Source organism: Manduca sexta, chromosome 26 (genome assembly GCF_014839805.1).
Source record: "Manduca sexta isolate Smith_Timp_Sample1 chromosome 26, JHU_Msex_v1.0, whole genome shotgun sequence".
Lineage (NCBI taxonomy): Eukaryota > Metazoa > Arthropoda > Insecta > Lepidoptera > Sphingidae > Manduca > Manduca sexta.
The window spans coordinates 9,470,628-9,498,463 of NC_051140.1; the positions used below are offsets into that span (position 1 = coordinate 9,470,628).

General features: G+C 35.9%; 1 protein-coding gene across 6 annotated transcripts; it reads right to left on the bottom strand.

The window, feature by feature from the left end:
- Positions 1–16: 16 nt before the first annotated feature.
- On the bottom strand, positions 17–27,392 carry LOC115447513 (PDZ and LIM domain protein 3). Of its 6 annotated transcripts, XM_037443583.1 has the most exons (12): positions 27,221–27,392; positions 26,840–26,962; positions 19,040–19,188; positions 18,577–18,672; positions 17,630–17,716; positions 15,496–15,685; positions 4,601–4,747; positions 3,328–3,375; positions 2,585–2,673; positions 1,449–1,581; positions 1,036–1,098; positions 17–621 (listed from the first exon to the last, which is right to left on the bottom strand). In XM_037443583.1, exons 2-12 carry the CDS (start codon positions 26,927–26,929, stop codon positions 535–537), a joined length of 1,179 nt encoding a protein of 392 aa, XP_037299480.1. In that variant the 5' UTR covers positions 26,930–26,962; positions 27,221–27,392; the 3' UTR covers positions 17–534. The 6 variants fall into 6 exon arrangements, 5 of the variants coding, with proteins under 5 accessions (XP_037299480.1, XP_037299483.1, XP_037299479.1 ...); XR_005113094.1 differs by lacking the exons at positions 26,840–26,962; positions 27,221–27,392 and adding an exon at positions 24,835–25,077 and having other exon boundaries at positions 1,449–2,172; XM_037443586.1 differs by lacking the exon at positions 18,577–18,672 and having other exon boundaries at positions 27,221–27,385.
- Between the last annotated feature and the right edge of the window lie 444 nt (positions 27,393–27,836).

A 27,836-nucleotide genomic window follows, 5' to 3' on the forward strand; every position in this document is an offset into this window, starting at 1 on the left:
TAATAAAACAACACAATAATTAAAAATAAATAATTTATTTAAGACACTGAACTTCATATTCTTGATTACGACCGGAGCTCTGGTCGAATTGACTAGACGGTACACTCAACTTTATTCTCATAGTATACATAAACAATTAATTATATTTCTGTATTTAACAGAAAATCAACACTTAGTAATAAATATTACACTTCTACTTAATGTAAATATAAATCATATAACTAATACTCGAGTATTAGAATTTAAATCCACCGAAAAATAATTATACACACTGTCAGGAAAAATATAGGTAGCTTCCTAAAATTATTTGTTAGTCTTATTCGTTGCTAACCCAACAAGTCGGTTTGTCTAAGATGTGGCGCCATCTAACCGCCTTAAAACATCCTAAATCAGTCGGGAGTGACCGTGGCACGGTGTGTGGTGTGTACACTGTACGCTGCATACTGTGTACTGCACGGGGCATGTCAGCTACAGGGCACGCGGCGTGCGCTGAGTGACCGCGGCTGGAGGCGTGCGGCGGGACTGCGGACGCGACTAGAACTCCGTGTCGCCGAGCACGTTGTACATGAGGCGCTTGAACGAGTTCGACTGCTGGATGTGCTCTTCGTGAAGAGAGTTTACCTGCAAACAACAGGAAATTCTAAACACTGCTTTCATATCAGACTATATTGGAATAACTCGAGGTTTGGCTGACACGAAGATGGACGCAACAATTGAATTATGTGGTAGATGTAGTGCTCGACTTAAATCTAGGATTGTATGACTTTCGGCTCGATGCGTAGGAGGATGCCGTCGATATCTTTTCACGCTTCCTCCCCTGTCACTGTATGTCATAGTACTTCAATGTAGTGAAGATTTGTCACCACACTTACAAGCTATAAGTTTCACGCGTGTTCAAAACTATCCGGATAAAACTTACAGCTTGCACGCATGTTTACATCTCCAATACTCAAGCTGTATGCAAATTACATCTTGCCTGCAGACTGCTTGCTTAATGGAAACGCGGCTTAATATAGCCTAAAGTATTGAACTTACGAAGGTCGTTTGTTTTCCGTGCGGCTTCGCGTCGAGGTTTTGTTTCGGAGGAGGCACCGGCCTCTGCAAACAATGCCAAGGTTTTTAACATAAATATTTGCTCATATTTGCGTTGTTCAAATGGAGAATTTTGAATTTGTTTACATTATAGTGTCAATAGAACAAGTAAATGGCGGCTAATTAAGTAATAGCTTAATAGGCTATGTTCCTACACCTAGGCTCTATGTATGCCTTTGTAAGTCATCGGCTTCGATTTATTTTTTGATAACAAACCATTTTATAGTCTTTATTAATTGTACGGGATTCGAACCTGTGCTTTCAGCGTAGTTGTAACAAGATTTGTTTATATTCAATGTCAGTACAAACGTTTGAGGTAAGAGCAAAGTGTGTACGAAGGAAGTATGTGTAAGTACCTTGTTGGCCGGCGCTTGGAAGACCTTGGTGGCGGGAGTGGGCACCTCTTGCGCGGGCTGGTCGCCGAGGCCGTCCTCCTGCAGCGCGCGGTACGTCTCCGACTTGGCGGGGTCGTACGCGCCGGGCTTGTTGCTGTAGTGGCGGACGGTGGCGCAGGGGGCGGGGCGTTAGTTTTTAGTCGGTTAGCGGGCGCAACACAATAATAGACAGAAACACATTAATCTCGATACCGTGGGGGCGTTAGGGGGCGCGGAAGCGGTTAGTGCGCGTACGGTCACGTTTAGTTGTGTTTGTGTTTCAGGAAGGAGAGGTCGATAAAAATACTAACATTAATCATGTAGAATAAGTTCATTATCTTAATTATTATTAAATAAGTATTTGATTACGTAAATATTAGATATATTACTCTTAACTACTACGGGTGTGAATAATGATCACCGCGGCTCAGAGGAGCGCGCGGCGACTGTTGGGCGTGTGAATGTTTTACGTTTAGATCGCAGATCGGTTGTCAACAACAACCAACAGGTCGACGACGTCACCATGCTCGACGATAAGTACAGAGCGTTGCATGATATAGACAGTTTGACAGACGAAAGGTAGCAAAATAATAATAAAATAAGCATTAATGCGTCATGAAGTTGGGCGTCGACTGTTGTATCGTGGTGTTTCTAGTAAAACACTTGCCTCTTGACAACGTGCGGCCGTCCGTAATGGCCGTTAGAGCTATGTAATTAAACAAATACTTTATTATTGGATTATATGTAGAGTGCACAAATATTAATAGAATATTTCTTTCGTGAAATACTTCCCTTTCTTAGTTTGTTTATCCTTTATCCGGTTTAGTAAATGCGATAAAGCGAAGGATACTTCCCTATACTTTTAAACTTATTTACACAAATATAATTCAGACGGTACTGTTGGGAAGGTTATTTTCTTAGATAACCGCTCGAATTGGCAATTAGCCATGTTGTTAACATTCAGTGCCAAGATATGTGCGGCCTTAGGATGAGTGACAAAAGTCGAAATATACTTGACATTGAAAATATGTAAAAAAACAGACTAATATTTCCAATTTTCAATTTATATGTCGAGATTAAAGTTGTAACTAAGTGAATTACTCTAGTGTAATACTCACGGCAGTGGCGATGTCTGTTGCCTGATCGAGTTGGCGATGTTTTGCTCAGAGTATAGGTTGATGGGCGAGTTGAACTGCTTGTGCACCATCTGAGGACACAAGTATCATAGTAAGGCACAGTATTCAATCCTATTGTCTTGAAACATCCAAAAATATAGAGAAAAACTACAACGATTACATTAAATGGCAAAGTTCTCAAAACAGGTAGATATATTATAACTTACAATTCAATTGGAGCAGAAAAATACATCAACTGATTGTTAAATTCGACACTATCCAGATACTAAAACAAAGTAAATAGTAGTTGTTCTTTATATTCAATCTTTAAAAAGTAGCGCAATGATTTCATGATATAAATATAAACCTTTCAACGTACGATATCGATGTACAACGATTCAAACGAGAAGCTCAAACAAGATGAATTATAGATACATGAGATGAGACTGGAAATATACTGCAATTCATGATATGTTTGGTGAGTTTCCTTCGAATTTCAAAGATTACCTATTGTCTTAATTATAATAATAATCGTTAGGTACCTTTATTTTCGTTAACATATCGATAGAAAAATGCTTACAAAGATACTGAAAAAAAATCGCGAGTACAGAGGATGGTTAGGATGTAATAAAACGTTCACGTATTATTGCAGTATATCACCAAAAGAAAAAGACAATGGCTTCGTATAAGAAGTTTGTGGCACGTCATGCTCAAAGCTGGCGTCATATAATCGCTTAGTAAACCACCTTAGGTCCCTCTTCGCCCACCACTCGCTGCAACACCGACTCGGCCACCTGAGTTTTCACCAAAAACATACTATTGTATATACCAATTTCATAACATATCTCATTCAATTAAAATTTAGACCTCCAGTGTAATTTGTAAGTCAATTAAAGGAAATTATTTGAATTTATACTCATAGTATTTGATCTCAAACACCTGAATAAATATTTTACCTAACAAATTTTGAAAAACTAGTTAGGTGATACTGAACAGTAGATTCATAGCCTTATTCAATATCAATTTTATGTACATATTTTTTTTATTTCATTATATTGGTAAGATTTATGATGAGTGTAGGTACTTGATTTGAGTGTGGTGTGTGTGTCCACATGTGTGCATGAGTATTGGTGGTTGAAGAACTTGGAGCAATGTTTCCACAGCATAGGGAGAAAGTAATCTTCTATACTTGGTTTTATACATTTTCTATAGAGCGATTTTATTCATATAAATGTCATTTAGATTCTTTAATTTTCGAACAGAGTCGAATGCAACCATAGAACTCAAGCATTAAAATAAAGTGTGCATTTATTAAGCTAAAATTGTATTAACCTTTGTGCTACATACAGTTATTATTGCTAAATTTTACTTATTATTACGATATAGGAGATTAAAATTATTTTTTTAAGCTAGCTTCGTGCATTTACGCTATGTGAATAGTATAGAATGAATAGTGTGCAATTTATAAAGCATACGTGTAACTGCTTAGTTTGTATGTACAGTTTAGTTTAATTTGGTGAAATTGCTACATTAATTCTTAATTATCTTAAAATTTTTGAAGACTCATATAATATGTGCATTACTTTTAAACCGTAAGGAAATTTAATTTAATGGGATTTAAGTACCTAATGAATCATTTAGGTAGGTACTGTAATTTTAAAAACATTAATAATTTTCTAAATCCAATATAGGTAACTAGTTAACCTGTTTCTTGACCTGTAGGTACTTACTTACTTACTTATATAAAATTTGAGCCTCAGAGAAGCACACATTACAAGTCCGTGTTTTTAATGGACACAGTATGTGCAATGATTTTTAATGTTTCTTTACACTGTTGTATTGCTTATGATTTATTTTATCTATAACAACACATCTAGACAAAATATTTACTCTACATTCTAACTTCTAAATGTCAAATTTTCACAAGGCGATAATGGATTGACAGATTCTAGAATATTCTACTTCTACATTATGTATACTGTGTTGTCCTACTGAAAAGGTAAGGGGGTTTGGTGTTACCTTCTGCCTCATAAGCGTATCGCGGTAGTCGTGGCTGGGGGGCGCGCGCATGGCGGGGTTGGGGTGGTGGCGCAGGTAGCTCTCCGTGGGGCCCGGCTCGCGGCGCACCTTCGCGCCCGGCAGCACCAGCGGCGTCGTGCGGTAAGGCTGTACAGACATGCCGTGTTACATTACTAACCTATATTAATAACTCTTCTAATAGTATAGCACTAGAAAAAGTAAATCCAATATTTTTATTAATTTCTTTACTATTCTAACCAATAAAGATAGCTAAGTATAAGTATTACCCATTCAGTAATTCATAGAAAGTACTAAGTACCTACTTTATAGGACGAGTGTCTTAAGTAAGCCAGTGGGAATCATATTAATTGAACCTTTCGTCATGATTATAATGTAGTTTCAAATAAAGGTGATGCAAGGTCGAAGTAAAGTAAATGTATTTCAGCATTAGCTATGTTTGCTTGCAACAATATGTATATAGTTGGCGAAATATTGGCACCGATACTCGAATCATAGCGAGTAATGTTTATTGAATGATACCAAATAATTCCAAGAAATTTAGTTCAATCTTTGCATAATCGTTGGCCGCCGGAAATAGGACTTGTGCGGTGTTGAGATTTTCTGTGGAAGTTTGGTTTCAATCCGGATTGACGTTGGCCTAAATCGTTTAATTAGTTTTATAATAACAGTTTAAGATAGACCAAAATTTAGGCAGAACAAGTTGTAGGCATAGCTAGTAAAAATACCTACACTTCAATACTTCGGATATATGTATAAGCCCATGCCAATGTCTAAGTCGGTAAAATTGCGTAATGCGTAAAATTTACTGTACAGTTGTTTAACTGCCGAGCTTTTAGAACCGTAGCGAGAATTTGCATTAGCCATTGATTCGGTTTTACTGAAACGTTCTAGAATAATGTTAGCTGACACCCACCGCATGTCGGGCGCGATAAAACAACGTTCACAATGTGCCTCGTAAAAAACACTGTAAACGTAGAGCTGCGATTTGATTTAGGTGTCTATTCATTTAGTATGTAGTCTGATTGTGAGTATATTTTTACGAATTAAAGACTTTATTCTTATTTATTCGTCTCCTTCAAAATCGTTTTTTTGTTAATTTTAGTATCAAAGCTTATGACGTTTCGATAAAATTATGGGGGCACCAAGTACTCTAGAATTATTTTGAAGATCACCAGGAATATACCTAGCTACTCACTCTTATTTGCATATGAGTTATGTATCTTATATAGACTACATATATTACATTAAGAAGTGTATATTAGAAAAGTTAATAAACGAAAGTTGAATTTGCACTTAACATGATCAAGATTGATATAAGCCAATCGTTTGAGCAGAGTTTCAGTGATTTTCCCTTGTTTATCCAGATCGTTTCATATACCTACTGATTTATATTTTAAGATCTGAAACATTTGTATAAGTCTTACAAATAATGTTCAGTAAGTGTCCGTTTTTAAGCTGAATTGCCTATAATAGCAATAAAATATTGCGGTTGGTGCATAGAATAACATAAACGCACACATTCTGTAGCACGGTTGATGTTCAATGATTAAGAAACATCTCCCTAGCGCGCTTTATGCGTCGCTTCTAATTATAACGCGAGGTTAATTCATGTGGGTTATGATTTCTGACCCTATTTCGTTATATTTATACTGTTCGCCATACGTTGGTCGCGAAAAACATCTTTATATTAAACTTCAAAGAAACAAATGGAAACCTATAACTAAACAGTTAATATGAAACATATTGTTTTTGGAAACCGTGGCAAGGACTCGATCGTATCGTAAATATGCCAAAGCACGAACAAGCTTGGTTTATTTGCGTCCATGTTTACAAGAGTCATAGCTTTCGTCACTGACGCAATGTTCTATGTTCGTCTATCTCATAATACACTGTAAATAAGAGTTTCCGTTCATTATTTAAATGTTATTGATAGATGGATTTTTCGCACGTTAAAAATATTTTAGCTTTAACTGATAAGTTGCATGGCTAACGTTAAATATATGTCCATACTAAGAAAATAACAATGGAGCCTTCGTCACATCAAAGGACTTCCAACATTAGTCATGACAGATGCTGTCATGACTAATAAATCAATCTTTCGATATGTCACCGATTCAATTGCAAATCGATAGCAATTTCTGGATGTAGCCAAATTGGCAATGTTGTTTGTTTTTGGCATGATCTATTACTAAGGAATTACGTACGTTCGCGTTAGACGCCCGCGCCGAAAGTTAAAAGTGGGTGTAAAAATGTTAGAGACGTGACATTGACGTTAAAATAGCAATACAGCTGACGATTTTATATCAAAAGGGGGTCGTATGATAAACTGCCAAAAGTCAAATATTCGAGGTAGGCTCCTCGCAATCAACTACATAGTAAAATCATAAATCATATTGTACCCACATGATGATATACAGATGCTTTCACAGTGATGTTATTAATTGCCGAACAAAGATTAATAGAACATTTAATGACTAGAAAAAAGTTGCTGAAGGCAGCCTTGGTACAATTCATGCTTATAGCGTTTTAGAATGAATATCTAGTATGTAGTATCTAATATGTACATGTTTTTTGTACTTCCTTTATAAATAATAGGTTAACAGCTAATAAACTGTAAAATATAGGTAGGTATTTTGTCCATTAAATTTATATTTTGCTAAGTAATCTTTGGTAGTTCTATACCCCGTTAGCAATTAGTGATGGTATATTGGTAAAAGACACTAATTGGGGTAATTTTCGTTTGAACATTTTCATATTTATTTATGTATAATCTGATTTCTGACGAAACTTTGAAACTTCGGTTAACTGTCCATCTGCTAGAGATGTCTCTACATAAATATGTATGAATATATTTATTAGATATTTTATAACTATTATCTCTGATGTTATAACATAATGTATAATCTTATCTTATCTTATTTTTATTATGGTTGTATTTATAACTTTTCCTTATTAATACATATAGTAAAACAGCAAAACCATTTGTGCCTGTACATTGAAAGAAAAGTAATAGGAAAGGACATGACTGAAGAAGTGTAATGTAGAACACAAATCAGTCGTTTTTAGAATTATTTTCTGTTTTTGTTTATTATCGCAACTACTGAAAGAATTTTCATGTACTTATCACTCCTTGACAGAGTTTAATTATAAGGAGAATATAGGCTTTCTTTCATTAGAATCGGATATCAGAAATATGTTAGAAAAGAGATGTGGGAAAAGACCTGGTCTATACATAAGGGATTGGATATTCAATTCTTCGATATACATATTACTCTAAAGGTACGCATTATGACATTTTTTTGCCGGGAAATATATTGTATATTCAGATCATAGGTAAATAAGATAAGATAAGTACTATCATCGTAGCAACTATAGGTATGAAAAAAACATTAATATATAACTTTTTCTCTACATTTGCATATGTATTTGATGCTATATTTATTTTTTTATAGTATTCATTAATATGAAAGAGAAAGCAAAATTAAATAATAGATACTTTTCGATGTTAATAAAAATTACCGCACAAAAAGTTAACGTACCTATGATTTAATCAGGGTTAGCATGTTGTCAAATGAACCATTTGGGAAAAAAATTACACCCACTCAAGAAACGACGTTGTTTGACACCTCTGTTCTGTGAACGTATTTCTGTTCCATGATGTCTACCATACTACATGTGTCTCTTTATAATTCACAAAATCCATGTGTGGGCAACTTAAATGTTTATCGAATAGTTGGCATAAAATTTTATTTCACGTATTCAGAATCGACTCTAACAATGTTGCCACTAAACCAACGAGAATTAATATTTTCTTTTGAACTAAGCACCGACATCCTGTTCCCCGAATCATAAAGAAAAATATAAATAATACTTATCATACGTTGAATAACTTTATAGGTAGATAATATTACTAAGGAATTATAATTTCTTTGACAATAATTTTAATGTTTCTTATATTATAGATCTACAATGTGGAGATTTTAAAAGTACACGTCGAATACATTTCTAGAGTACGTCGCATGTGCGTGCACGCCGAATCATCATAGAGATTATAGGAGATTTCAGAGGATTGCTCCGTTGACTATTGTGTTAGTGCAAGCTATCATTAAATGAATTATTTATTATATTTCTAAATTCTATCATTATTTATATAGACTTAATTATTTTATGTTTAAATAAAATATTGCAGACACGACGGTTATGACGACGAAATACCACCGAGAAAATATTGTCCTAAAACTAGCTCGCTATTACATCACATATTTTGTAACATTACGCGCTTGTCTCAAGTGTTCTAAAATTAGACAACGCCAGAATAACGTACCAGTTTAATATTCCCTCATTGATACACTGAATAAATCTCGATATGTGTGTTACTGAACCATCACGCGTTATATCATCATAAGGTTAAGAATAAGCGGCTGTCGCGGTTACAATAGTGCACGTGTGGCAGGTGTTTATAAACAATCGCACGCACCCAGTTGGTGACGACTTCTTCCTCAGGATGCTTGGGGTCCTGGTAACCGTTGGGGAAGAAGTTAGGGTTGACTGCCATTGTGGTATATGTGTACACGGCTCGGCACAGACGTGTGTCGTGCAACGGGTGATCGCGGACTGCCGCTCCAGCCGCTCCCTCACCAGTAAACAACCCGATCTCAATGCATTCTATTTTGGCAATATAGCAGGAAAATAAACGATGGCGTGGGCGACAGCCTCAAGCACGGGCGCAAAGCCTTGTGTCACATACTACGTCCATACTTTGTAAAAAATATTTGGATGCGTTACTCACGTCGCGTAAATCAGCTGTTTTATTTCTATATAAATCTAAAAGATCATGTATAATTATTGTTACGGCGCCATTAATTATTCATGTTCTAAAATTATAATTGAATGAAAGTAAAGTGTTGACCAGATCTGAGTCGGTGTTCATGGTATTTATACCTTCTAAGGTGTACCTTCTTAGCGGAAAATTTGTGACAACTTACAGATATCTACTAGAATTTAGTGACTAGATAGTGGAATTATAACATTGTTTTAATAAACGTTTTCCATGAATGTTAATATTATTAGTTTGTTATTTTACTAAAATAAACGAGCTCTCGGGGAATTGTAGGGTGTACCTAGACAATAATCATGTCTTATTATAAAGTTGGCTAGGAGAATCAATAATTGGAATTAACAAAGTAAAATATTGATCATCCTAGCTCACACGGAGTACTGGATCGGATAAGAAATACAGCCGCCGCAAACGACTATTATTGCGATTCGTGATTCAGAAAACAAATTTAGCCGCCGTCGAAACGTTCTAAAACTTCTATGAATTATAGCTACATTCCAGATTATTTAGCCTGCAACACGAAGGCTGCCTGAAGTATTTACGCAGTATCGTCTTCGTTCTAATTAATAAGTTAACATCATTATTAATATAAAGAAGCATTTTGGCGGGTGTCCAGATCGCATCAGGCGTCTGCTTAGTGTGGCTTAGTTAACCTACTTGGCTGAAGGCAGTGATAATTTTAAACCCATTCCACAGAAAAATTATAAAAATCAGTTGTACGATATCTTGTGTTATTTATTTCATATAGATTCTTCCAAGACTCTACCTAAAGTGGTTTCTAAAGATTATAAATTAAAATAAAAGATATTACGGTACCTACTGTAGTGCACTGTTACGGGAAATTCACAACTAAGGAAAATTTTAAAAAGAATTTTGGGCTTTCCATTTCATTCCAGATTGTATACTGAAAATAGTGCAAACATGATTTTCTGACTGTAGGTCAAACAAAACACATTGTGCGCAAGCGCAAGCGTCATTCCGTGCGACCGTGATGTTTGCTATGTTGCCACGTTGTCGTGATTTATTTGCTTCAGTAATGACAGATATTAGATAATATTTTGAAATAGTTGGAATGATTTTTTACGAGATTAAAGCCTTGTGCTAGAATTGTAATTCTGAATACCATCGCCTAATATAAATTTTGATGTAGTTGTTAATTTTACAAATTTTGCATATGAATCTATAGTCGCTATATTCGTTATAGTTACAGAATTTTTCGATAACTTACTAAAGTTTAAAATGAAATAACTTTTAGGTACAGTCTGTATAATTAGATAGAAATGTCTCATGGTAGTGTCTCATTTTGTTTTGTGAGATGGGGAATCAGTGACAAACGATGAATAGTGCCAATCTATTCTTTAACTAAATATATTTGAATTTTAAATTAAAGAGCATCTTATCTTTTTAATGGCTATATTAAACTATGATGTACGTTAAATTATTAGGTGAATGTACCTAACGAAACGAAAACACTACAAAACGTTACTGGCAAGAAACCAAATTAAATATGTGATCGAGCGCATGTGTGAAGATGGTCTGCATTAGTTTAAAGTGTGTAGTTAAAAGTCCATTAAATATATTCGTAATATCACGAACATAATATACTTTCTACACGTTTTATAGAAAAAATAAAAACGTATACGCTCCGCAGTAATTTGTTAATCCTTGGTTTTGTATTGTTAACGCGCATATTACAAACTAACGCCTTTGTCCGTAGGATAGGCAGAGATTTAGTAGTGCATCTATTCTTCATGGACTGTGGCGGTGTGGTTTATTTCTCAAGCCTTCATAAATCTAAGACATTCAATTCGTGTTCCATTCGTTTGTTCTACCTAAAGAACGAACCCCGATGCCAACTCCAACTACTAAGCTCATTTTTTTTAAATACATCATGTATTAGCAGTTCGTACGCAGATAGCACATCGCCTGTGAACAGTAACAAACTACTTTCTACTGTTCTTATTGTTATTTAGTTAGGTACCAAGAACTTTGTTTTAAGATTCATTCAATGGCATTGCACTGTGCTCATCTTTTTGGGATATAACACGACTCTCTTTATACATTTATCTAATCCCATATTCTTTGATACTTATAAGAATAAAAAATGTGACTAAATATTTTTCTAAATAACTAGATTTGTTGAAGTATCTAACGCTGCCCAACCCCACCGTGCCAAAATGCCAAGGCACATACCGCTCGATACGAATGACCACGGTCATTAGTCAGTTTTTGAGATCAACGTACACCATTCAGCACTACGGATAACGTCACGGGCAGAGAACAACGTGTTTACACGTGTTTCCATTACGTTCTGTTTCATCTAAAAATACCTTTCGAAAATTCTGTTTTTTTTAGCAAAATTTTATAAGTCGACTTTGAAAAGTTTTGTGCTTATGTTCTTAGTAGTAACGGTTTTACAAATAATACTGATAAAAATAAACTTATATTGCAATCCATCTCTTGCTCTGCCTTAGCTACACAAAAAACTGTTTTTAAGAAAAAACCTAATATCACGATAGATTATCACAATTAATAGGTATTAGACAGGTACCTATTACTATTTATGAGTCGGAACATGTATAACTATAGTCACCCAACAGCCTATAAGTACATAATAGTCATCATGTTTCAAGACAACATTCTATAGAAAAAGGGACCAACTAACAATAAGGTATTTACAGATGATATCAGTAACGATGACCACTAGGAGCTTACAAATATTTGTATAGGTGCGGGAATCGTATCCGCGGCCTCCCTTGGCATGGCTGCCAAGTAATCGCTCACTGCATTCATTATTCATACATTAGGCATGAGCGGCGGCTGGGGCAGACGAATCTGCGATATTGTGCATGAACTTCGACTTTTGAACATGTAAATTATATGTTTTGGCATTGAACTACATTAGTAGTCTTGAAATAGAAAATAGTTTTGTAATAATATAAATATAAACGAGCTTTGCACGCGGCTTTACTCACGTAAAGACAATAATTCATTCGCGTGAACTTTTACTCAAATATTCTCTCCGGGATAGTTATTTATTAAATTAAACAATATGTAAATATTTAATAACACACAATAAAATGTATCATGACTTACAAAATATAAAACACCAACAAGTCCATAATTCAGTTATTTATGAACTTATTATGAATATAAATTCATTGATTACGTTTTAAGCAAGAATACAGACGACTGATTAGCTAACTGAGGTTTTGAAATCGAAAATCTAGACCAACTAGTCTGGTCTTCATAATAAGGCAAGTTTTCTCACCGCGTATGAACATTAATTAAACTAGCATATAAATTCCGGAAAGACTGGTGGAAAGGCAATTTATTGAATCTCACAAACTACTAGATAAACTGGTATTGTATAATAGAGACACTTTTACTTTAGCCTGTGATAACAAAACAAAATTTCAACTGGTTCTTTTTTTATTGCTTTGAATGACGAGACGAGCTAGCCATTCGCCTGATGTTACAGATACGATCGCCCATAAACAGTAGAAACACTATCCAACACCTTGAATTACAAAGTATTGTTTGGTATTCCACTGCGCTCGTCATCCTGAGGCATCAGATGTTAAATTTCATTATGTCCTGTAGCCAATTGACTCTAATGTCTTGGCTACAATGTCCTTTAAACCGGAACACAAGAGTGATTACACACTGCTGCTTGGCGGCAGAAATAGACATTACGGTGGTACCTACCCAGGCGGACTCTCACATATGAGAGACCTACCACTAGTAAATGTATGTCTGCCAAGTAATATGTACACAATATACATTACAAACGTTTTTCATGTACATGACGGCCGGTCATATAAACTAAGCCAAATCCGTTCTGCCAAATGACGTGGCAAAAGCACTTTGCGCTGACTCCACGTTGGAATAGGTTGGAGGAGCATGAATCTATATTTAGTTCATTGAATAGAAATGAACACATTTTTTTTCTTTTAACGAACTATAAATAAATTATTGTTACTAACAAAAATTTTGCCAACTTACAATGGAAGTTACGTAAATTAACATTTTACGCATGTTTTGTCCCTTCGACACAAAATATCGTGATACGTAGTTTTTCTATGCAAGTAGGCAAAGAATCTCCGTAGACATAAGTCGGCCGTGGAATGATAACGCGGACAACTAGCCCCCTTTTTTATTCCCGGAAAATATTTACCTAACCGATAATTGAACCAGGGTTTACTAATCTACGGACAAATCACTAGACCAAAAGTATCTGGTAGGCCTTTATTTTTGTTTATATGCTAGAAAAACAAAAATAAAGTAGATCATCATTAGTTCATGTATATTCATGGTCCTTCGAGCTGGATATAATTCCGCGACCATTCTCTATGAACATTCAAATTAACATCAATATAAAAATGCAAGTGATGTCTCGAGGCTTCCGTAAGTATACCAAAAACTATGAGCAAAGGCCAAATGACAAGTTTCGAGGAACTATTAAATGAACTGTAAGGATAATCAAATCAAATGGATAATAGTTTATATTTTCTTACTATTATGTTGACCACTGTTATAAGACAGCGTTGCTTACTGTTAAATTACATGGTTATGAGGGAATGGATGTGTTATCAGTGTGGAATTTACGAAGGAAAGGGCCAAGACCGGTCACCCGCCCAGGCGCTAACTTCTAGGGGGCATCACAAGATCAGCTTAATGCATAATCACTTTGATTTAAACACCATCAATCAGTTAGACAGAAGAACGCGTTTTTCACTACGTAAAAAGGCAATATAGTTGTGAATAAAAAAAATGGCGCCTCTATACAATAAATGGCGTTAAAGTAACTAAGTAGCACTATTTCCTGAGGGTAGATGCATGACCAATTGACTCTAATGAGGTTTTATTAATGTTATTCCTACACTGCATCATAGCAGCTGCCGCTAGCGCCATCTTTGATCGGAATGGACTAGTCAAGCAGAATAGTTTTTCAGGCCCGGGTCGGCAAGCTGGTAGTTCTTACTAAATGTATACAATTTATTTATGTTTATATAATATTTCATGTTTATTGCAAGAATATTTTTTGTCTATCTCGGCTAATGCCTCAGAAGAGAGGGAACGATTGTCGGGCTGATTTGTTTGCTGATCCACAGTTAAACCTACCTCAAAAATCATTAAATATAAAAAAGTAATTTAACATTACCTACCTATATATATACTGTTTACCCTTTTGGGCTCGGTGCCGAATAAACCCAACGAATTAACCAAAAACACAACTGGAAAAGTCATAGGAAACAAAATTCGCAATTTCGTTTACTTGGACGACATATTTATTCTCGTTATTTTAGTTTGAAGCCAGATAATCTACTGAACTATCTATGAAAAAAAATATGTCTATGGGACCAAAGTGGAAGAATATTCTTTCAAATAAAAAAAATATTCCAAATCGGTTAATACTTACATGATTGAGATTTGACGTAACACACATTTTAAAAAATTCACGTCGCATTAAGAACCTCCTTTTTTTTAAATTGGTTAAAAATGTATACAAAGCGTAGCTATTAGAAAAAAATAGAGGTGGCCACGTGATTTCAGCGACGAAAGGCTTTTGAAAGGAAACATTATTGTTCAAGTATTCTCTCCATTATTATAAATCAGGATGTAGATTGTTCCAGAAAGATTTTAATTAGCTTAAAGTAAAAAAAGTTTTGGTGTGAAGTAAGTGGACCAGCCATTGCTGAAGTCTAATGGACATCATAGTTAAGAAAACTTCGATTAAAATGGTCTCGGAAAATCGACAATGGTCCGCTCTTATTATTACTAGTATGTATAGATAAAGACAAGAGTCATAAGTATACTCGTGATCGGTCAGTTTGATAACAACGCGTTAATGTTTCGCGTAATTGGTTCCATAGTTGATGCTCGTTGTCTATTGGCTTTCATGTGTGATGTGCCATGTGGCTACCATAGATTTTCGTCCTATTCATACATCCGCGAGCTAGCCTCCACCAATTTACTACTGTAGTCATGATTTGTACCGCTAACTGTATTATCTCTATTAAAATGAATATCATACCTGAGAGTGTATCGACTCATCGATAGTGTCGTCGGTGCGGTTGGAGGCGGGCGACAGCAGCATGTTGCGGTAGTCGTCGTGGTGCGTGGGGTAGGAGCCGGGCAGGCCGGGCGTGGCGGGCGGCACGGGCGTGCTGCGCGGCAGCGACTCCGGGCCGCGGAACGCCGGCGCCGGCGTCGGGCTCACCGTCCTAATAAAACATTATGGTGATCAAAAATCGTAACAGCTTTCAATGAAAGAAATAAGGAATGTTTTTGTGTTAAAATTAAAGTAAGAACATTCGTCATTTCAAACGGCAGCAATGTATCTTAAGCTAAGTTTGGACGAGTAAGTTTTCGCAGCAACATATTACACCAGAAGAATTTCCAGATACGTTTACACGGAAATCTAAATCCAATCTAAAAAATCTATGCACCTACGACTCGCCGCTAGCCCTGCAACCTTCAATATTTGCAGAAGTCAGTTAGCCGTTGTTGTTTACGCGGTAAAATCGCTTACGGAAGTTAATTTCTGTAAGTTTTCATAGTAATCTAAATCCAGTTTTAGAATACTCGTCGCGTTATTTTCACTGTATATTAGTAGAATAGGATTGATACAAGCTCAGACTACGAAATATCAGATTTATTGTTCACACGTTTACGACATGTTCTCCAGAATTGTGAAAATCCTACTCATATTATTCAGATTTTCTTCTAACTAAAAGGATATCAGATTGATACTAGTTTTACTTTTACGCAGGAGAAACTGCAAGCAAAAACTTTTAATCATTAAATTATTATTCGCTATTACAAACCCGTTTTTAAAAGCTAATTAACACCTGTTATTTTATATTAAAGCTAAAAATTATTTTCAAATTTAAAATGCGATTAACACCCATAACTTAAAAACTAGTTTCTAATAACAACCAGATGGTGGTATTATCGACGTGTTTGGGATATTCATCTAATCAACACTGTTGATTACTGTTTTTTATTTTTCTTTTCTTTTTGTATTACGAGATTCATACGGGGTAATCTCTAGAAAAGCTATGCTTAACAGTTTTTTATGCTAGCCACAAAGATATCTTAGTTTTGGTGCCTCGCGCCACAATGTAAATTCTTTGACCTACTTAAGTGTCTAAAAACGTAATAAAAATCATTTTTATTTATGTTAATAAAGGTATTCATAATAAACAACGATTTTATTCTTATAAGGTTAATATAGAGCTCAAGAGATTTTTTAAGTCAGGTGTGCCAGTTGACAAATTCTAGAGGCTCTTGCTGTTTCTTGACCTAAACTGTGATGCTTTCGAAGCTATTCGTTTAGGCATTTTGTACGTTATAATTTATTTTGTACAATGCTACATTCAACAAGCAGCTCTAAACGGACAGACAGCCAAGGAAATGTTCCCTTACAAAGGGGTTGTGAACTATAACAACCATCCACATTGTTCCCTTCAACTTATTCCGGTATAAAACACTACAACTTACACCTAAACAAAAAAAAAAAAATACATTACAGGAATTTTTTATATTATGTTTTATTTTTTACTATAGAAGTGTTTCGGAGGCCAAGACTCACTTTGGGTCGCCATCTACGGAGTAAATAAGTAAGTATAATAGTGTTTAAAACAATGTTACGTCAACTACAAATTACTTTTATTATCAGACTCGCGAGGCATGGTGGTTGATTGTCAATACAAAATGAAAACATTTATATACGTATTGGTGAATAGCAATTCTCATGTGGTTATAGTAAGTGAAATAGCTAGTCTAAACGCTAAGTGGGGACGACGCATTTTTCCTCGTCACTATGGTAGAGTGAATCAATGGAAGAGATGGGTAAATACCTCATTGATAACAGCACTTTCGCTATAATATTGTATGGGTTGGGGATAAAATATTATATATACGTACAGATAGAGACACGAATAGTGAGCATACTAGTGATTGGTCAGGTTGACGTCCAACGCGTCGGTGTTTTGCGCAATCCGTTCCTTAGTCGATGCTAGTTATCTATTGGCTTACATGGGCCATGCAGCTACCAAACAATTTTACCTAATTTGCATATACGCAAGCTCACCTTCACCACTGTTCATCTGTGCTCATGATTTGTGCCGTTTACTTTACTGTAGTTCTAATGGGTTGTGGGTTACCTGAAAGGCGTAGCCGTGGCGTTGGGGATGGGCGAGCGCGGCGCCATGGGAGTGCCGGCCGGTCTTGGAGGCTCACCGTCCACGTTCCTATACATGCCACATGAGTAAGTGCAGTGAACATGACATGCTCAATACGGTACAAAGTTATTGTCTTCTATTCTTGCATTGTAATCTAAACTAACTTAAATGAATTCCAGATAAATGGCTGTATATAAATAAAATATATTAATTTAATCCGTTAGTAGGTACACAGGAGGCTCAATTAAATTAGACTTAAAACTTTCCAGCCAATTGGACTTGAAATATTAAATGGATACAAAGAAGTGTCCAAGGATTAAAGAACAGAAGATAAAAATTCCTTGTACCATATTGATAAATTTGAATAAATTGAAACACGTATTTATGCAGGTTCTGAGAGATGCAGTGGTCTTCATTCATTCATTAATCTAAATACATATTACAACTACAAAATATGGCCTTGAAAGAAAAGATGGAAAACATTGAACATACAAGACATGTATTTTCATGCAAATAACATATAATGCGCGTGTCGTTCAAGATTCATTACCATTAACAGCTGTTTTAATAGAAAATATTTACCTACACGAGTTAATATAACTTACAATGACTGAGTATTATAATTTATAATATTAAATACCCGTTACATTAATCAATTTATTCATGCCAGATCTACGACGTTTTCATTCATATAGGTTGTTTAAAGTGGACCATAATAATATATTGGAATGCTAAATAGGTACGTTAAAACATCGAGATACGAAATCAAATCAACATTTCCATTATAAAAAATTCCAACAAAAATGTTGGTAATTAGAAGATGCCAATTAAGAATGTTTAGTTGATTTCGCACAACCAAGACGTAGATTCATTAGCACCTAGGCACAAGCCAACAAGGATGACACCTAGAATGCATGACGTCATCTTACTCCGCGAACTCGTGAAAGAATGTGGGCGTGGGGACGCGCCCTACAAAGCTGCCTGTGGTGCGGGGTACCGTGTACAGATGAGGACTGGAGCCGCCCCTGTGGTCACACTCATCAGTTACGCGCTGCTTCGTGTGCAAATATTGCTCATCGTATGAATCTCCGGTGAATGAAGCGATTACATCATTCTACAATTTCTAAGTCTATGCTGCAACATGTTCCTTATAATAATTCTGTCGTGTGGAGAAGAGTATTAAGAATATTTTTTTTTCTAGATTTTCTAGACTGTTTATTAGACAAACGCTTCAGCAAAATTTTTGCATTCGTTTTAAATAAGTATTAACCTATTTTGCTTTCCATTTCATTGGCCAAAGGTGCTAGAGTTTTTGGCACCATAAAATAAATAAAGTCAAGAGATCGCTCATCAAATAAACTCATCATATATATGGAAAGGTATAAGTCTCACCTTTGCACTACCAGCTTGATCTGCCTGGGCGCGTTCTTGAAGAGGTTTTGCGCGTCCTCGTGGCGCAGGTCGCGCGCGTCGTAGTCGTCGATCTTCGCGATGATGTCGCCGCGCACCAGCTCCTTCCCTGCAGGCGTGCCGGCTGTCACCTGGAAATTAATAATATATATCAGTCATGTTATATTCCGTATCTACTAGCATTTATATAAATTTCATAATTTTATCGTATACAGCTATTCAATATCACAGAATAATTATAATTTAATTAAATTAAATGTAGAACTGGACCCCAGGCTTGTGCAAGCTTTTACAACTATCTTTCCTATTGAAATTCGGATGTTTTTTAATTTCAATAGCCTTGCGAATTATCCTGGGCAGGAATCGGTGTTCTTCGGAAAAGATTTGTGGCTTGTTTAGTCGCAGATAATCATTGGAGCTTCCTTCAGAGTATTCAGCGATTTCGTGTCTGCCTAATATCAATATATCTAATCTAACAATTTTATAAAAACCTGATACAAAGTCTGTAGGACCGAAACCTGACTTGGACTTCAATTTTGGGGTTACGAGGTCTAGATATTATACTGCTATTTGACATCACAGTCACTTAAATGTTGACCTATGACAATAGTCATAGGTCAACATTTAAGTGACTATGGCTTATATGGGGCCGTTCAACTTTATAAAAAAAACCTGTTGCAAATATGAAATTTATGACCATCTTTGAATAATAAACTTCAATTAATGTAACTGTTTCCAAAACAGGTACGTTCATAAACTCGTTTTGGGTCTATTAATAAATAGTATAGTAAGTTCGTAAATATTTGTTACACAGACAAATGTATACTATCAACTAAATATATTATGTATTTCATTAGGTACTGATGTATAACATTTTATAATTATGAAGAACTTTAACTGATGTCAAATTATTTTAATTTGTTAGATGATTTTTTCTGCACAGATTAACCATTAATACCGAATATAGACATGACATTAGTGTTAACCCTTATCGAAGGCCTAGTACAAAGGGTAAACACTGCAGCGGTTTTGGTTCGACCTTGTATCTGGGATGAGGAGAAAAGCGCGAGACGTATGCACTGAATTTGGCTCGCGGCCAGTCTAAATGCGTCGCCGGCGTCGTCGCGCCAACCTGACATTTTTTATTGAAAACAACCGATGGATCGGATGGAGGTCGCCACCTCGACGACTCGACCTGCGCACATCCATCTTCCTCGAGTCAATGGCGAGGACATTTGACTATATTTATCCTTATCCATCAGCATTCGCTGAGTGGTGGTGGGCATCAGCAGTTTGTTTTCTGTCTTTAATTGATTGATTTTTGAAATGTAAGAGTTGGCGCTGGTCCATCCGCATTACATTCATACATGACGTGTAACGAGTTACGTCACACTTGTGGAATTACACGTAATCTTACAATGGACACTACATATCATACTACACGTGACCAAATAAACTAAAACACGCTGTGATAGTGAAAAGTTAGGCGAAATTTTAGTGCCAAATTTTAAGGCGAATAACCTTACACGATTGTGGAATTCTGATGGAGCGTTCTTACTTGGCCAGTATTCACGTTTCCTGAATGCCGTTATGGTCCTAGGTACCGCCGTGGTTGCTAAGCCAGGGGAACGCCTGTACCCCGTTCGCAGGGTAACCCGGTGATAACCACGGTAGCTCCCCAAAAATAATGCTGTTATGGTGGAAAAGTTACCAAAAATGTAATAAAATCAATAATAAGGTCATTTCTAAACTCAAAATAACAGCTTTTCATAAATTTATAAAATTATTTTTATGGCACATATATTAGAAAAGAAGTTTCATTGTTGTCCTTCCACCTGCCTCTTTCAACTAATCTCCATAACAGCTGCAGCGACTGTACAGGATTTTTATTTAAAGTCACTGTCTTTTAAGGACCGACTGAGTCTTTTAACTCCGAAAATATTAAAGTGCCGTGCACAACAAATACAATACAATTAAAATTTGTATCAAAATTCAATTGTGATGGAGCGATTGTTTTGGACTGCCTCGGTGGCGTAGTTGTACTGCATGCGCGGTGTGGCGCCCTGAGGTCCTGGATTCAAATCCCGGGACGGGCAAAGTGATATTTGGGTTTTTCTGCTCAGTATTAGCCCGGAATTTGCCCGTCTGCATACTCCTTCAGGGATAAATGCGTGATGTGTGTGTGTTTTTTTTGTAAATAAGAAGTTTAGTTTACAACTAGACTACAGACGTATAAAAGGGAGAACTGGAAAGTGTGATGATACCGGTTGCTTTTTATTCTGGATAAATACTCGTTTTATGCTGATTTTCGTTCCGAGAAAACACATTCGGAAGTCACGAGTAAATAGAGTACATATGTACCTGATAAATAGGTATTTAATATGAAAAGTCGCCATCCGCAAAGAAATGTACAGCGGTGATATCATCAGAAAAATATAGGTACTTCTTTTCTTACATATCATATTATTTATCGATATTTATGTTATGTAAATAAACTTTATTGGTTTTCTGTCGCTCTAGATAAATCCGTAGATCGTTTCTGTTTTAAGAAATGTTATTCAAAATACTTTGAATGATAGTTTACTCCGCAACGGGAAAGTAATGTAGCATATAATATATATAGTCGTATAGTAAATAAACTATTGCAGCGGAAAAACAGTGAACAGTAGAATATGTAGTTTCGTGTATTATTTATCGTAACAAAGATGACGTCAAATTGCATTCGACGTGGTGAAAAGGCGAGACTACCCTAATGATGTTCATAATTTAACAAAATTATTATCTAACCGTCATACAATGAATTTTAGGTGTCGATGTTGTTTCTATTCACGATACTGTTAAGATGGTAGTTAGAGGCTGGATGGAAGAAGAAATAACCCGGATACATGTGATGTAAGACTAGGTAGGAACAGCACTGAAGTGAAGACTCGAAATCGGTCATTGAAATAAAGAAACCGCTGATGAAATATGCCGCCAACTTGATAACGGTGGCTAATGCCTAATAAATTGTATGTAGGTATTGCACGTTTGTACAAACGTGCGTACGCTCATCATTGTTCATTGACCATATTATAATGGTACAAATAGGCTAAATAACAGACATTATTTTTAAAATCTTGCAACTATCATTTAAAATGTTTAAATTACATAATGCATTTCAGTGACACCTACAAGAACAAAGACTTGAACATTTCTGTAAGCAATAAATATTCTTCGAATGGAATGAGGTAAATTTACCAGCTGTGAAAAACGTTGCCAAAATTTTTCATTCTTATGATGTTAGTAATTATGTAAATAGTTAATGTTCGTCAAAGTAGAAAGAAATTGTTGCCATGAAAAATACATTTTTTAAATTTTTTTTTCCTTGTTGAAAAAGTATTTTGTGTTCCTGATTTATGAACTGTGAAGTATTTACATTTAATATTGACCTTGTTATCACCTTTTAATTGTGTATCCAATACTTTCTATAAAATAGTTTATTAAAGAGCTGTGACTGCATTAAATAATGAACATTGCAAGCTCTTGAAATGAAACATTGGATCCATTTCAGATGTTGTTCGCTTAGTGGCGGATTTATGATGCAACGAATGAATGATTTAAATATAAATCTAGAAATTGGAACATGTAATAATAGTATTGTATGTCAAGGAAACCACGTCATATTAAACATAACATATTTCATGAAAATTATCGGATCGATTGATTCATCCATCGACGCAGAGAGGAAGCAATGAAACCGTTCTAACCGTCAAAGAAAAATGAGATCAAGGCCGTGGTTAGCGTTCGCAAGATTTATGGCAACCAAGGTTAGATGAAAGAGAGCTGAGTGCAGATGTCTGAAGGAAAGCAGACGTTACGCATTAGAGAAATAATAACATCTCATTTCTTTGAAACAACGAGTCAGTCCAAAAGTATTTTGCTCTTAACATTATACTTTGTTTACAATAGTCGAAATGTAAAGTATTCATAAAAATACACTTAACATACGTCAGATATTACACTGGATTTTCCGAAGGATTCTTAAGAATTTCTTTAAATTTAAAATCGAGTGCTGATGAGGCATCTAGTATTATATGAATAGCCGATATATTAGGAGTATCATAGTCATTTTCTCAGGAAAATTATATAGGTATATAAACAAAATGCTACACGCAACTCAAGTCACGTACTTAGGTTTTAATTTGTTCGTGACCCAGCTTACACGCTTGACATCCAGTACTTATACATATTATTATAGAGACGAGTTTCGTTATAAATAAACTCAAATCTACGCCCGCGCTGCTGGCTTCAGCACATGAGCTGACTCATGATATCTTAAAAATTTGCTCTAGCTACGTATTTTACTGATAACACTAGTGAAATTTAAAATGTACTGACGTAAGTATACATTTAAAAGCCTCATAAAATTTTAAGGGCATCAAATTATATATCTACTCATATTGATTTATTAATACATAGGAATTGGTTTGGTTCGATCAGATCCAGTCATCTTTTCTATAAGGTATTAAAGAGAGATACCAAATAATACAATACTGGTACTATTTGTTTTACTTGGGTCCACGTAAGAGTCCTCTGTCGGTATTAAAGGTAACTTGTATAACACTGACAAATTTCCTACCTGTCACTACCACTCGAAGCACCCTAAAATCGGCCCAACGTTTTTTGTAAGTAACCCGGACAAAAACACAGGAAGAGACACAATATTGTGAACAATATGATTAGGTTTTGGTAATGTGCAATGTTTTTGTGGTTAGAAAGTAAATTTATTGCTAACTTGGAGACTGTCACTTTTATTTGATTTATCTGCATAAAATGGTTCCCAAATACTAGTAAAGGTAGATTAAAAACAAAATATGTAATGTTACGATATTGGATTGTGGCTCAGGTTACCGTGAAATTAAGCTTATAATTATTTAAATGGCAGAAAGCCTACAATTAAGGACTCTGATTTGAAAATAAATACCGCCCTTGCTAATGGTTAGGATGGCAAAATAATGCTGGTGTTTACTCACGACACCAGAGGAATCGTAAGGGAAGTTGAGGCAGGTATATATGTACCTATGACCTCACTTAATGCACGATACATATATCTTAACAAATCATTTGGCAGACATAGTCAATAAAAAGATTTTTTTTTTCGTAAGAACTTCAGTGGAATGTTGCGCTATTAGATTTTTCTGTAATTGCTACAGTGTTAAAAACAAGCGGCAAATAAATAACTCCAGAGCGTTATGGCAACGCAACAATGAGGCCAAGCGACGACTCTGTCCGCAGCTGTCGAACGAGTGCTGTTGTGACCGATACATGTCCAAGAATACATCAGTTATAAAGAGACATCTTTAACGTTCTAGATAATCTCATGTCGTTCAGCCTCTTCTATTAGCGTTGGCGCAGTTTATTGTATTCTTTAAAGCGGCTACTAACACTTTTAACACTAAATAATTATCTGTTTCGTTCTTTGTAATCGGCATGCGTGTGTATTTTTTTCTAACGTAAATTAAAATATATCCGTCATCGATATTGCATTCTAATAACCATGAGCTACGTATATAATGTTTTTCCCTTTAGTTTCTGATTTTGTTCGTTTAGGTTTAACTCTCGCAGTTTCCTCTGAATGTTCCAGTTGCGTAAAGCACAATGTATTAGATTGTAAATAGAGTTGGTGTCGGTTTGTTTACACCGGCGCGCCGGTGCGGCGGTGCGGCGGAGCGGTGATGGCGGCGCGTTTGTTTGTTGACGCGCGGGCGGCGTGGCGCGTGCCGGTGCGTGGTGCATACCCTGGTGACGATGAGCGGCGTGGCGAGGTCCGCGCCGCCGACGAGCCGCAGGCCCCAGTTGATGTCGCGCGAGTCGCGGTGCAGCGTCACCACGAAGGTGTGCAGACGGCCCATGGTGGTGCGCAGGAGCACGAAGCGCAGATGCACTGGTGTCCGCGTGTTACGCAAGCGCGGTGAGTCGCGGACGTGTGGCGATGCTGTGCGCCCGCGGCGGCAACACACGACGTTGTGCGCGCTAATTTCGCCTCACCGCAAATCGCACCTCCCCCTGCCCGTAACATTCGCGTAACCCTGCCAGTGCTTTACCCACCGACCCACTAATTCGCTTTACGCTAAATGTTTATCGATAGGTAGTTAATTATTTATTCGATACACCCAATAAACGCATCACGCGTGATTGTATAATTCCATACGCGTTACACAAACATGTGAATATATAGTGTGGGTAAAAATTTTACAATAATATTTTTATATTATTTTTTATAGTGATTATTTATAAATTGTAATTTGTTTAAAATAGTGAATACTTAGCTAAAATAATAAAATCAGGTTTTATAAATGTTAACCCTAATTATTTCATTCCAATATAATGTGTTCTAGATATAAATCAATACAATTGAAAAACAAGTATGAAATCAAATTATTTATTAAGATAACGCAAGCGGTGACTTCGGATTAATCGATTCTTTATATTTAGATCGTTAATGGCTGACAAATGACAAGTAACGACCATCGACTTTATTACGTTTCGGAGCAGCTGTTAGGTTTAAACTAGTCCAGTATTATATTTATTAAATTTCATCCATATAATATAAGACATTATATTGCAGATATAACGCTTATGTAGTGAAAACTGAGGCTAAAGCGAGTCAAATCAATAAGTATAATTCGAATATGTAGTCATTAAAGTGTAGAAAAATATCGACAGAGAAAAAGAAATCATAATTATATTATACAATACCACTACCATTGACATATATTCTATAGACACGAAAGTCCATATAAACTATTTTTTCAAAATCTGATCCAAAATGGCAACCAAAACGTCACTGTTATAACCTATTTATTCACTTGAACAACAAATAATTTTACTTATTTGACTAATATTTTTTATTCAAATCCAGGTTTACACTTAGACTCGAGTTTTTATATCATGAGCGCCACTCCGTACGCAACCAGAAGCTGTCAATATTGACCATACTAAAGTCAGTTGGAATGGATATCAATTCAAATCATCTGAACACAGTGAATGTTCGGAACGCTAAATCTAGTACGTTGTACTACATATGATAGCGATGACCACTACTTACATAATATTGAAAAAAACCTCAGTAAACAATTTTAAAAGTAAGTTATTGCAATGTGGTATCACATAATATTTCTCTTCATAATTATAAAAAAATCCTCATTTTTATACACGTTTTAACCTATTGTTCCGTATTAGTCTTAGTTTAAATTTAAAATTTCATCATGTAGGCTAATCCTAATAAATTACATTGACCTTTACGAAATCTTTAGCTCAATTTCGCATGCCGGTATATTTAGACTTAATTATAAAAAAAAAGTCACATTTGTAAATAGTCTAATTTTCTTAACATGACCAACTATCCAGTGCCATGCTGGATGCTATGTAGTTTTGGGAGTGTTCTTAGTTAAGGCAGAATACACTATTGAAAAGGCAATCGCGGCATTTAACATCTGTCAAGCAGATTTCCTTTCTCTTTATCTAGTTGTAATTTAACAAAACTTATATGACAACACTGCGGCTATATTTCTTCTTCTAAAAAAATATGGAAGTACTATTGCTTTATCCTAGTAGCACCTGAGATCCTGGCTCTCAGCAGTGAACTATTCTTTATTTTACTTAGTTTATGAATTGTGTTCGAATGGATTATCCACACCTAAGTTCATATTTCAACTGTAAACTTATTTAGATATAACTTATTAATTTAAAATTAATCAATAAAATCATAAACATAACTATAAAACAAAAGTAAAATCATACCTTCCCCCGTCCGTAGTACCTCGGCTCATCTTCAGGGTCGGTGCGCATGTGCGGCACTCTCCAAAATGGTGGCCTCTGGTACATCGGCATGTTCAAAATTTTTCAACACGTTTTGCAGGAAAACTACAACAATATTATTATATTCAACAAGTACGTCATCTACATATAAGAGATCAAATGCATGTACCGCTGACTGTTATTCCGATTCCAATGGTTCATCAATTTAATATAATAACCCACGTAGGTGTTTGGCATCAAACCCACGCAGTAAATCACCGGGCCCATGAACAAGGTCGGGCTCACGTGGAAAGTGTTAGACGCTACGGGGTAGTGGGGGGTCCGGGGACCCGGAGGAGGGACCGCAGGACCGGAGGGACTCACCAGATGGCGCGGAGTGGCGTCGTTACTTGGGCAGCGCAGCTCGCTCAGTGCGGTTTTGTATTATCTCGAATTATTCCCGGCAACATCAAACTATGTCTATTTTTTGCCTCGGAGATGTCTGCGCGCGGTGCGTCGGTGCGTCGGGACGAGCCGAGAGTGATTTACAAGGCGGTGCCGTCGCGCTGTTTCTGGGCCAATATAAAAATCCGCAACAATCCGTACGGGCCGGGACTCGCTCTCCTCACGGTTCGTTGATCCCGACATTGCGCCTGTTACACTCAACGCTTCTAGAAAACCGTCCACGTGGTACACAACTATGACCTCATTTCAGTTGTCTTAAAAAAATACGAATCATTGTACATTTCAGAGGGAATTGATAATTATGATCTAAAATTATATTATGGGCCATATTCTGTAGCCGCAATTTCAGAAACACTTTAGCCATTGATCGATTATAATACTATTCGCTATCGATAAATAACAACACTAGTTTAAAAACGTTATATCAAACATTTATTTTGATTAGAATTTTACAAGCTTCGATTAATATTAAAATAGGAAGAACATAATTATAAAATAAACATAATTGTTATTAAAAAACAAAAACCTTAAAAAA